General features: G+C 35.3%; 1 protein-coding gene across 3 annotated transcripts in view; it reads left to right on the forward strand.

Moving 5' to 3' along the window:
* Positions 1 to 9,856, forward strand: part of LOC136030306 (retinol dehydrogenase 13-like) — a 46,883-nt gene extending 37,027 nt beyond the window's left edge. For all 3 annotated transcript variants that reach the window (XM_065709196.1, XM_065709198.1, XM_065709197.1), the window contains exons 3-4: positions 1,202 to 1,393; positions 6,137 to 9,856. In XM_065709196.1, the coding sequence (XP_065565268.1) occupies positions 1,202 to 1,393; positions 6,137 to 6,165 (221 nt within the window). In that variant the 3' untranslated portion in view covers positions 6,166 to 9,856. The remainder of the gene's footprint in view (positions 1 to 1,201; positions 1,394 to 6,136) is intronic.
* The last annotated feature ends 3,961 nt before the right edge of the window (positions 9,857 to 13,817 follow it).

Consider the following 13,817-nt stretch of genomic DNA (forward strand, 5'->3'; position numbering starts at 1 on the left):
ACCCGAAGAAAACAGAGGAAAAAAAAATCATGTCTGGATTACTTATATGAGAAAAATAAGAAGAAAAACAAATAAATCAACTCAATAGAAGAATTCATAGAAAAAAAATCTAAGGTGAATGAAAGAGGAGAAAAACAAAATATAAAAACAAAAAACGAAAGAACGACAGCAAAATAATACGCTACACTCATTCCGCTGGAATGAATCCTGGAATATCCTAGTCCTTTGCTGTGAAGAACAGTGTGGAAATAGTAGCATTTTTTAATATTTTGGTGAATAGTATTGAGTTGGACCATACATTTCTTAATTCTGGTATATTTTTTCAAGTGTTTTGTCTTTTTTTCATGTGTTATATTGCTTGCTTTTATTAACAAATAAGCTAACATTAATTTTGTATAATCCTAATAAGGCGGTTGATGCCAGATTTGGCTCTCACTCAATCGGACTGTCTGTCTTGCCTTTTTCTACAATTTTCAAGCCATGGCCTGATGACAACAACTACTTGATTTCAAACAAGGTAATTTAGTATTTCCAGATAAAAATGTTTCTCGGCTAAATTGTTCCTTTGTAAGAGTTGTCTGCCGTTTTTTCTAATATTTTTGACTAATCCTTTCTTATTGATTAGATTATAGAACTCCAAGTCTTCTCCACTGGTAGAAATTTTCCTTTTTACTTTTTTTAGAAAAAAAGAAAACTGATCAAATTGTTTGTCTTATGATGTTACTGCTATTAGCACTGCTAACAACTCACTGCAGCACCAAGCTGCCTGAGGTAAACACAGCTCCACAAGCTTCTTTTACAAACCCATCTATTCAAAAAACCTCGTTATTCCCTCCAAAGAACTTTCAGTGTGCCATAAGTCCTTCCTTACGACCTCCCACCCTATTTGGGGATGACTGTTTTTTGTTTTGGCTCTAGATGAATGGTTACAAAGGGTGATCTTCGGCAATCTGTCATCCTTCATCTACAGAATGTTACCTATACAACTCAATCTATCTCTTATTATAGCCCTAGAAAGCAGTGTAGAGCCACATTTTTGGTACAGCTGACTCTGCAATATGGTCAGTCAGACGGCTATCCAAAAGTTAAACATAATGTTAGTTAAAAATTGTTGATATCGTAAGTCTAAACAGCTAATATCTACACGCGAAATCACTGATACATGCTTTCGAATGTATAATCTTAAAATATTTTTTTTCAGATCTTGTGCAAAACGCTGCTCCAAGTCGTATAATCAATATGGGAAGCAAAGTTCATTGGAGGAGTACAGACTTAGATATGGATAATTTGAATTTTCAAAGAGGTGGCGCTGGCTATTGGAAAGTTTATGGTGCTTCAAAGCTTTGTATGATGCTATTTACAAAAGAACTATCAAGGAAACTTGAGGATGATGGTAAAATTTCCCACATAAAATAATGGCAACATAAAATGTTTTATTATAAGTTGTAATAATCCCAGATTCTGCAATATTTTACGTTTATTTTAAGATATTTGTGGTCAATAAGACTTTTAATAAATAAATATAAAATGAAAAAAATTGATTGAATATGCTCATGAAATATTTAGTACCTATAATCATAAGGCTAGTGACAAAGTAAACCTTTCTGATGTTGAATGACTCATCAAGTCTTAAAAAATGTGGCAAATACAAATACTATGAATCGTCACTTATGCTTTTAGAAGAAACAATTTGTGAACCTTTCATTGAAATTTTACTGTTCGAGCAGCCTGCAAATGGATGTGTTATTTTGTTCCTTTTCAATCAAAGGTCAATTTGTCGCACGAGAGAAGCTTATAACTTGGTACATTCAGATACTTTGTGCTGGTATACCTTATATTTATTTTCACATTCGTGTTTTCTTAGTCTATTTTCTTTTTTTTAGAGTTTGTTAAGACAACATTCTATTCTCAGGACTCTTCCCCCTAGCAAATATTGTTGAATCTGCATTCATCATCAAAATGGGAGTTCATAGGGACTAAAAACTTGAAATTGAGTTAGAATATAGAAAAAAAAAGAAATAAAAGACAGAAAATAAGGGTACTAAGGTACAGAACCTTTATTAAAACAAAGGTACAGAAAATAAATAGTAGGTCACAGCACTAATTAAAGTTTTCAGTCAAAGCTGATGAAAGGAAACTCATGTCTATCACTTAAAGTGATTGATTTTATCTTCTTTAAAAGATAAGCGTCAAATGCTCAAAAATAAATGTTTTCTCCTTGAATAGAGCAGCATCCGTTGCAAGATGAAGACTAAGTAATATCCGATTTTGACAATGTTTTGATAAACACAGAAATAATTGAAACTTTTGATAACATTTCGTCTTTACCTCCTCTACATCACATTAACTCACAAGCATATGGACCTTAAACACAACTGGACAAACTTACCTTTAATACTCGTAGATTTGCCCACTTACATATATTGGAAAGGTCTCATCCAAACTTCCTTGGGGTTTTGGAGTTTGGGTGTACGCCTCCCCTTGATTGATAGTCTCGGACATACGTGGGCTACTCAAATTTGACTTACCATTTTTGTTTGGTGATACCTTTTTAATACAAGTCAGTCATGTTAGGGCTCTGACACAATTTCCCCTGAGCTATGGATCTTGGGAGCCTCAGTCCTCCTTAACTCAGGTTACTCTTTTTATCGAATTCCTGTATACTCATTACAATTTCAGGGTCATTTCTTTGAAACTTTACCATTTTTTCTCTACTAATTCCAAAATAACCAATTGAACTATCGCCCTCTTGAAGTGTCGTATAGGCCTGCATTTCTTCTAGATTAAATCATCGATTTTCTCAATTAACTCTGAGCTAGGGTGACTTAAATAATCTGTGGTGTTTTGACTAGTACTCATTTGATGACACGTATACAAATCATTACTTTGAAGGTCAGCTATACGGTATAAATTCAAATTGAAGGTCTTTTGCGCTTTTTAGATAGATTAGGGATGTGGAAATCTGAAAAATACGAGTTCTTGCTGCCCATATAAAACCTCTTTGGAAAGCCTTTAAGAAATTGCACTAATGCAAGCAATTTTCTATTGTGGTTGTTCTCTTTTGTCGTTTCATGAAATTAAAATTCAATGAACATCGTAAACATTACGTATTAAAGCTGCATATATTACAGCTACATGACTGTCGAAGTGTGTTTTGCACCAAGAGTAAAAGTTGGCAAATGAGGAAATACAAACAAGGATAAAAATGGGCCTATTTACATAAAAAACATGTTCCTACGTCTTAACTAAAATTAGTAACATTCCTTTCTTTATTTTCATTGCCTCGCTTGAAATTTAAACAGTCAGTATAGTCTCTGTAGTTGTCTATAGACAAAAATGATAACAAGTTTGCCAAGACAGAAAGGAAGAACAAACGAAAAGACAACAAAAGAATATCGAAATTACATTCAATAATGGTATGAAAAATTAAATTTCAGTTACAAATACAAGGGAAGAGTATTACAAAAGGAACTAAAACATTAATAAAAAATATCAAAATGAGTAGGGTTAAAAGTTACAGAAACCAGCCTACTTATTTTAAAAGAGAAATGTTCCTGTTATAGATTGCCAGAATGAAATTTCAAATAGTTCTTCCTACTTTACCCCTCCCTCTCCCCTTTTTCAGAACAAATTATTGCTTTTATTCCCCCCCCCCTTTACCTTCCACCGAAATGAAAATGATACAACGGTTCTGCTTCTGTTGACAGAAAGTTTGATAGAGAAAAGTTTGAGGATTATGTGTTAGCAATGGAATAAAAAGTTACTTCTTTATCTTAGTATATCGAATAATCTTTTTTTAGTTCTTTGAATTATTTCTTTTATTTAGTTGATAAATAATATGATTCAGCAGGTATAATTGTTCCATCGTGAAAACGATCATCGTCTTTAATACACATACAAACGACGAATGCAAACACAAATTTAGGCACAAAACCGTTTTGATCAAACTTGAAGATATTCCTGGACTGGGTAAAAATGTTAAACTTTAACCAAATTTCAGCAAATAAAAGATAGTGATATTTGCTTATTATCATGGTATTCAAATATTTTGTATTTTTTTTAATGTACATAATTTTTTGTAAGAAGAACGCTTTACAATTCCTCTTGCAGTAAAGAACTCTTACTTGTAGTAAATAACTTTACATATAATATGTATAGTAACAGCTACTTACAATAGAGGTTAAGTTTTACCTAGTACAGAACTATGTGCCTCCCATAGATTATGTAATTCTTTTGTTCCCTTCCTCTTGGGTACTTCTAATAGAAGAAACTTAGTCGTAGAAGCTTGGAACAGGGTCATTCGGGTGGAAATAGAAAGTTGTAGTGTCCTTTATAAGTGTTGAAAGTGACTGGTGGCAGCCCGACCTCTTCTCTACCCTGTTTTGTTACTCAGCCCCGAGTAACCCCGTGACATTGAATAAAAAGATTTCATTAATTGTGGATGACTCCTTATAAAAGATGTCTCCACATACTGCAGATATTCCTGTTTGACAATTTGGATACACATAGTGCCTTTCAGTTTAGTTCAAAATCCACCTTCACCTTCTTAGAAAGTTTCAATTTAATATCCGTTGCTGTTCCTGAGACATTGGAGATACACTCGTCTGACAACATGGATGCACACACTTTTTTTTATTACCCTACTCAACAGGCCCTGTAGGTTTCACCTTAATAACCTTATCTATTTCTAAGATGCCTGGAGGTAAATGGTGTCTTTTGATTTTATTCTATATCCCCTGAACATTTCTTGGAAGTTTTGACTTTGAAGTCTTAACCGTTCCTGAGATATTTCTGGTACATCTATTTGACAGTGCGGATTCAAACAGTGTCTTTTCATTTAGTTTGACATGCCCGATAGTTTTAAGTGATTTACAATAGCCATTTTTGATATATTACATCTACACCTTTTTGACAAAGTAGAACAAATAGTGTCGTTCGACCTAATTCTGCATCCCCTTTAAAATTTCCTGAAAATTTCAAGTTAATGCTCATATCCGTTCTTGAAATTTTACAAATAAGTCCTTTCGACAATCTGGATACATACAGTGTCTTTTGATTGAGTTTAGCATCCCTAAAAGTTTCACCTTAATACCCTTGACCCTCTGGAATACCCAAGTCAACCATACTCTCCTTCTCGATAATAAACCTATGTGTAAACAATAGACTTCTTGCATAATTTACCGTCCTATCCCTTTAATCAATTGGACTCTTATAAAGAGCATTAGAACTTTACATTTCCCTTCAAATTAGACCCCTTTTCTGAATTATCTACAGTGACTCCTTCCATAAGAAGCGGCCTGGGAAAAAGGAAAGAAATAAGAGCATATTTAATCCAAATTACTCTTTACCTAGGTAGCTATAGCATGGTTATGTGTCTATACCAGCAGTACTACTAGTAGCAATGTGTCTATAGTATGGCTTCAGTTCTAACAATTACTGACAAAAAAATAGACAGATTTTAAATAGATATGGACAAGAATCCCCCACTCCATCCACCCCAAATTCTATAGTAAAATAATATTGATGAATTCCTTTATAAATCTGCACTTGATTGAAGTATTTGACCGAGTATTTGAAGATAATCTGAAATTTAAATTATAATCAGTTACAAAAGCTAACTAATTACTAAAGTTTTAATTGCACTAATTAAATTACCAAAGATTAGCCCTTAAGCAGAGGAAATTAAGCACAATTCACGCTCTGGCTGTTTAAGGCTTCAGGGGGATGGAATCCATATTCTTATTTGTGGCAAAGTTTGACTTGATTATTCATTTTTAATTTTATTCGATTTTAGTATTGTTGGCTCAGTTTTGATTTATTCGTTATATATTATGGTAAGCCAATGTGGTTTAAAACATTGTCTTATTGTATCTATCCGTAGCATTATATCTAATATCTTCTGGGATTATTCCTTCTAATCCCTATTTGTTTTAGGACTTCATCCATTCATTCATTCTAGTTTTCGTTCATATTATATTTGGATTATTATGCAGTTGAATTCAGCATAGCTCTTAATTTTACTTGAAAAATTTTAATTTTGGAAAAATAATTAAAATTTATGTTAAAATAGGATAATCAATTAACTTTTACCTTCTGTGTTATGATTGTCGGATTTACATTAACTTGCGTTTTTCAGGTGTAGTCGTCAAGACAATGCATCCATGAGTCGTAGATACACCGAAATATGATCGTCAGTCCACTTATATTGAACTGCTACTTTGGATACCAAGAAAGATCTTATTTCGGGTGTGCCAAATTACTTCAAATAACATTGTAGATTGTAAAGTCCAATTCACATGCCAGCTTAACTAAACATAAGGGTCGAAGCATAATCAGAAACTACCAGTCATAATACTCTTCCAGTTTTATATGCAACCCTGATGTGGATGTTGAACCTTCAATATTGATGTCGGCTAAAAACTGATATTTAGCTAGTTTAACACGTGAAAGGGGTTTAACCAATTTGCATATGAACTGGCAGGTACTTCGTCTCTATTCGACTCTTCTAAGCTTGTGACTTGGCCACCTCCCTATATATCTCAAAAACATTTCCATCAAGATCTTAGATTAACTCTTAAGAAGCTAGAAGCTGGCTGATATTGGTGGCAAAAAATTAAATATAATCTACCTATATGAAACTAATTCCAGTACCACCCCTTATTTTACGTAATCAAATTTGTCGCATTTCACGCCATAATACGCCTTAAATACGAATCTCAGTTGGAGATGGGAATACAATGTATTATAGTAATTTGTCTGAACATTTCTACTATAGATAAACTTTCATTGCTGCTACAACAGAAATTTAACTCTTCCAATTACTGAATGCATTCCTTATATATCTGATCTTCCTTTTCATGACTCTAAGATGGTCCATAGCTTATCATAGTACTCGCATGATGGTATGACGGCTGACCAATAGAATATTGTACTGTAAATTAAAGACCAGTAGGATTGACACAAGACGCTAGAGTGGATAGGATTGCTGATATTAAGTATTAAGAAGAGAGGTCTAGTGTCTAGGGTTAATTTAAAGCTCAAATTTAGAAAGAGTAACTACCTCCAGGTCAGTAGGTAGTTAAGTCGTTGATAAACTCCGATATGAGAACCTGAGTAGAACTTTCCAAGAGCAGTTGGATATAAAACTGGAAAGTTTATAGTTTTATAATATAAAATATGGATGGAAAAGTTTTGGACAGATTTGAAGCACCTCAGGGAGGGGATTTTCTTACCAGAAAACATCTTAGGGAGGAAAGACAGAAAAGCAGATAGGAATAGTGGCAAAAAATTTGAAGCATCTATGAAGAGAATAGGGGTCGGCTCAAGAAGACTCGGGGTAGTAGATTATGCTAGAATAAGAGGAAAGTAAGAAAAGAAGAGAAAGTATGAGATTATACATTAATGAGGAGATGGTAAATGGAGTTTATATTCAAATTTGCTGAGGATCTGGAAAATGCAGTAAGACTGCATAATAGTAGGACATTGTTTTGGCATGTTCAAAAGTTAAATGAAAGTAGTCAGTCCGATTTTGTCTCAGTTGAAGATGCATAAGGGGTCACAGAACAGTGTTACAAGATTTTGTACCAAACTGGCACCAAAATTAATGAAGTAAACCTACAAAATCGCTTTCGTAGGACAAAACAAACTTTCAACAGGTGTCGTGACAAGCACTTCAAATTTGTCCTTAAGTAGCAGGTATTAAGTACTTCCAATTTTTGTACTTAAGTATCAAGTATTACGTACCAGACCACAATTGTGATTAAGTAGTGCTTGAGTTTTAAGCACAGGACTTGTTCTTAAGTAGTACTTCAAGTACTACTTAAGTACAACTCTGCTAGCACCATTTCTAGCTCAGTCATATCTAGTCGTATAATGGAAATCAAATAAAGTCATATAATAAAGGCATTGTGCTGGTTAAACAAATAATTAAACACCACGAAAGACAGTAGTGGTCTGCTTCTTTGAACGCTGGTTAGTTTTAAACAGTAACAGTGCCACATGTATTCACTTAACGAAAGTCATCCAACAGTCTACCAAAGTAACTAATTCCAGGATTCTAGGTAACTCTAGGAATTCTTCAATGGGTGGTTTCTTCTTTTCCCATTTAGTCCAAACTGCATTGTTCTAAGTCAAGAAACAATGAAAAAAGTATAGCCTTTCTTGCTCAAAGTTAATGATTTGTCTTCTGGTGGAGATGCTGGTACTGGGAATATGCTTTTAATACTGCTAAGCATTCAACCCTGAGGTCTCCAAGCCAATTCCTTCGTAGAGACGAAATGGATCCTGAAGTTAAAAAAAAGTCTTTCAACCGGAGCTGAAGATGAAAATACACAGTTGTACTTTCGAAAAACTTGCTACACATGAGGGTAATCCATAACGACGCAAAAGCTCCTCCATTTACCTCCTAGATATTGCAAAACCTCTAACTTCACTTTGTTAACTGCAGAATCAAACTATGATGAATCTCTCTCATTTTCTGAGGATTTGTAGAAACCATCACCTGGCAAGCGGCTGGACTTGTCGTCATCAGAATCACTTATTCTCATCCTTTTTGCCTCCTCAACCAATATTTTTGCAGCTGCTTCTTTCCAGCTGTCGGGGAATATTTTGTTCTTGAACATGGACGTACTGCATGTTGCGAGGACGTAGTCTTTGCAGCTTTGGACAGAACCCACGAAAAATCTAAACCACCGCTCAACACCATCTGCTAGTGCTCTAACCAATGGAGCAGTCTACTCCGCAGAGGGCTTGAGCCTCATTATTTTTTTTCTGAATGCTTTTGATTGTCAGATAAATGCTACTAAAGAAACATTTTTCTTAAAAAAAAAATCAAACAATTTTTTGCCAAATCCTGAAATCCTACTACTTTTGAGTTTTGAAATTCTCTTTTTTTTGGAAAAATCCTTTTCTGTGAAAAAAAGTCAGTTCATTGAAGTGGAGTGTATTTGGGAGAGTACTTGAAAGTACTTAAGAACTTATTGGTACATGAAAGCTTCAAGTACCGATTTATTTTACTTAAGTATTAGGTATTAAGTACTCCAGGAAGAATGTACTTAAGTAAAATTCAAGTACCTTGATTTTGTACTTAAGTGGTACTTGAAATTTAAGTACTCGAAGTACTTCCCATGATTACTTTCAGCCTATGCGGAAAAAGGTCAGCCTAGGTTGAAACATTAAGCCGATATAAAGAATTACCTCTTGAAGTGAAATCCCTCTGCTGTCAGGCTTTCAAAAAACTTCAAGTTGTTAGTGGTAAAATATTTACAACTATACCTGAGGAGTCTGACAGTCTAAGATTTTAGAGAGAATACCTATTGCTCTGCCACCTGTAGTACTATCGATATGGTAAGTCTTAAACCTGAATTTTTCCTGTTCAAAGCTGTAAAGGTCACAATTAAAAAATAGAATTATATGTCAGATATAACTGTTTGCCACCCCTCAGGATATATTAAGCTGTTCACCTTTTTCCCTATTTTTTGTTGCTGTATTTTCATGTAACTCCTGTCCTTCTGAGGTTTTATAAGAGCTATTCTTTTTCATTGTCGTGTCAAATTGGCACAGTGTGTTACGGGGATATTGATCTTAATTATAATTTTCACGTTTTATTTCAAGCTGCTTCTTTTTATTTAGCAACAAGGTAACAAAATTGAAAATGGGAAGGAACAAAAATGAAAACTGAGTTATGTAAAAGTACTTTTGCTTCGTTTCGTCTTTTAGTTTTAGTTTTGCCGGGCAAAGAGAAGGCTGTTGGAGTGGCGCTTCGCACCACCCCAACACCTAGTTGGTGGGGCGCTTCGCGCCCCTCAAGCCCCCCCGCGCGCGTAAGTCGTTACGTGCCATATTAGTTACGCGCCATTGTATATATATATATATATATATATATATATATATATATATATATATATATATATATATATATATAATATATATATATATATATATATATATATATATATATATATATATATATATATATATATATATATATATATATATATATGCATATGTTTTTAACTACGTAAAACATGCGAATATACAACATTCTTCGCTGTCCCATTGTCTGTGCATATAAATAGATTGTGAGGTTTACTGACTCTTGAACATGCAACATATAATTGTCCATGTTAAAAACAATCTGTATTCAGATCTATACCTCATTATTCTAATGATGTGTCCCTGTGTCCCGGTTGTCATTTATATTCTCTGTGTCCCGTTCGTCATTTGTGTCCCGGTGTCCCAATTTGTAATTTCTCTTTGAGTGTCCCGGTCGTCATTTATATTCCCTTGTCCCGGTGTCCCGGTCGTCATTTCTGTCCCGGTGTCCCAGTCTGTAATTTCTATTTAACAATCCCTGTGTCCCGGTCGTCATTTATATATCCTGCCTGTGCCCCCGGCGTCCCCTTTGTAGTTGTGTCCCTGTGTCCCGGTCGTCATTTATATTCCCTGTGTCCCGGTCGTAATTTATTTCTCTTTGAGGTTCCCGGTCGTCATTTATATTCCCTGTGTTCCGGTCGCATTCTTGTCCCAGTGTCCCGGTATATAATTTCATCAGTTGACAAACATGACGTCAGTCGACAAACAACTTCATGACGCATACAGCTCAATCCTTATAATGACGTCAGTCGACAAATATGACGTCAGTCAACACACAAACATGATTTCTCCAACTGTCAATGTTATAGAATTTTACCAAAAAGCAAGCAGAGCAACGCGAAACCTGACTTGCTGCTAAAAGATAAAGTGAAAAAAGAAGGCGTGCCAAGGCATCACAAAAACTGCAAGAAAACAGGCTTGCAGCTGATAGAAAAAGTAAGAAAAGAAAGCGTGCCGAGGAATCACAAGAGCAACCTGAAAGTTATCGCCTGGCATTCAGGTACAGCCCAGTTTATGATTATAGTAGATGTTTTCAAATCGGGACTATGTCTAAAATTTGTCCCTATTGCAAGGCCTTGAAATTCAATGGTGAAACAATGGGAATGTGTTGTGCCTCAGGAAAAGTTAAACTTCCTCTATTGGCTGCACCACCAGAGCCATTGAAGACTTTGCTTACTGGAACTATGTCAGAATCTAAGCGTTTTTTATCACAGATAAAAAAATAGAACTCATGTTTCCAAATGACGTCGTTTGGTGCCCAAATCGAAAATCCAGATCAATTTATGCCTACTTTCAAAGTAAAAGGGCAAATTGATCAAAGAGCAGGGTCACTTCTACCATTCTCAGGCGAAAATCATAAATTTTTACAATTGTACATCATCAGTGATAGATATTCTGAATTGAATACACTTTACGAAATTTCTCCGAACGTTGAAAGGACAATCGTTTCCCTATTGCAACATCTTTTCCACGAAAATAATAATTTAGTGCGTCTGTTCAAAACAGCCATCGATTTGATGCCTACTGATACGCATAAAATTGTTATTTCCGCTGACAAAACGCCTCCTGGCCAACATGTGCGTAGATACAATGCTCCAACTATCGACGAAGTGGCAATCGTTATGGTCGGTGATTAGTTTTTTCCTCGAGATATTATTCTTCATAAGCGAAACGCTCAGTTGGTAAGAATTGCTGAAACTCATCGATGCTACGATGCCCTACAATATCCTATCATTTTTTGGGATGGAACCGACGGCTATCACTTTAATATTAAATTGATGAATCCAGCCACAAACAAAGAAATGAATAAGAAATGCAGCGTAATGCATTATTATTCCTATAGACTAATGATTCGGCAGGATGAAGACAATTATATTTTAAAATGCCGTCAATTATTTCACCAATACGTCGTTGATATGTATGCAAAAATTGTATCAGAACGTTTGCTATTTATCCGTCTGAATCAGACCAAGCTCCTGAACAATACATTCATTTGCGAGATGCGGTTGTAAATGACGGTAATACCACAAACGTTGGAAAATTAACGATTTTACCTTCGTCATATGCTGGCAGTCCTCGTCATATGCATGAATATGCTCAAGATGCTATTGCGTATGTTCGTCTCTATGGTCGTCCAAATTTATTTATTACATTTACATGTAATCAATCTGTGGACGAGATACAGCAGCTTTAACTTCAAGGACAATCGGTGGTTCATAGACATAACATTACGGCCCGTGTCTTCCGGCAAAGGTTGAAATCACTGATAAACAACATAGTAAAACTTGAAGTGTTTGGGTCAGTGTGATGCTGGATGTACTCAGTGGAATGGCAAAAACGAGGTTTGCCACACGTATATATACTAGTCTGGCTACATAAAATATTACTTCTAAGGAAATTGATGATCTGATTTCCACTGAAATACCTGATGAAAATGTCGATAAGGGGTTATATGAATTTGTTTTAAAAAATATGATACATGGACCTTGCGGTGCACTGTTCGAAAATTCATGATGCATGGCCAAAGGAAGGTGCACGAAGCTATATCCTCGACTTTTAGTATCCAACACAATTGATGGCCAACCTACCATCTTCAAAGATGCCACGATAGGGAGACTACACCGTTCACCCCAATCAACATGAATGCTTCTTCCTACGCCTGCTTTTGGTGAATGTACCCGGTCCGACGTCCTTTGAGTATTTGAGAACTGTAAACGGTACTATACATGACACTTACCGTAGTGCATGCCAAGTTCTGAATTTATTGGAGAATGACCAACACTGGAATAACTGCATCAATGACGCGTGCGAAACGTCAACTCCAAGTCAAATTCGTGCATTGTTTGGTATCATACTAACAACTTGCTCTCCATCACCTCCTACAGAGTTATGGGAAAAATATAAATCAAAAATGTCCGAAAATATACTCCATCGAAAATGGTTAGAGACGTCAGATATGACTTAGGATTTTACATAAGAAATTTATAACTACACTTTTGTTATTATAGAAGATTTGTGCGTATTTATGGCAAACGAACCTCTTCAGGATTTGGGAATGCCTTCACCTAATCGTACCGCTGCTGTTTCGACATGTGTAGAATTGGATCGTGAACAAATTTACAGTACGAGTGATCTATTGTCGTATGTACAAAATAACATTTCCAAGTTAACGTCGGAACAAAAAAACATTTATGATACGATAATGCATTGTGTCAATAACAACATTGGAGAAATTTTCTTTTTGGATGCGCCAGGAGGTACTGGTAAAACGTTTGTGATAAAACTGATTCTAGCATCAATTCGATCAAAAAATGATATAGCGTTGGCAATTGCGTCGTCCGGAATAGCCGCAACGTTGCTGCCTGGTGGAAGAACTGCTCATTCCGCTTTGAAATTACCTCTGAATTTGCATTCTATAGAAACTCCCACGTGCAATATTTCCAAATCATCTGGGATGGGTAAAGTATTGCAGCAATACAAACTTATTATTTGGGACGAGTGCACAATGGCACACAAAAAATCGCTCGAGGCTCTTGATCAATGTTTGAAAGATTTGCGAGGGAATTCGAAACGCTTTGGCAGCACATTAATATTGCTTGCGGGAGATTTCAGGCAAACATTACCTATAATACCTAGATCCACTCCTGCAGACGAAATGAATGCTTGCCAGAAAAATTCTAATTTATAGACACACGTAAAAACTTTAAAATTAACTACAAATATGCTTGTCCGATTGCAAAACGATGACTCTGGTCAAACATTTTCAGATCAATTGCTGGCAATTGGAAACGGAAAGCTCCCAGTAGACTCAGTTTCAGGACGCATACAACTATCTGCTGAATTCTGTAATTTAGTGACGTCTAAAAATGAATTGATTGAAAAAGTATTTCCGAATATTCTAAACAATTATAAAAATAATAAATGGCTAAGTGAGAGAGCGATTC

Source organism: Artemia franciscana, chromosome 8, assembly GCF_032884065.1.
Source record: "Artemia franciscana chromosome 8, ASM3288406v1, whole genome shotgun sequence".
Lineage (NCBI taxonomy): Eukaryota > Metazoa > Arthropoda > Branchiopoda > Anostraca > Artemiidae > Artemia > Artemia franciscana.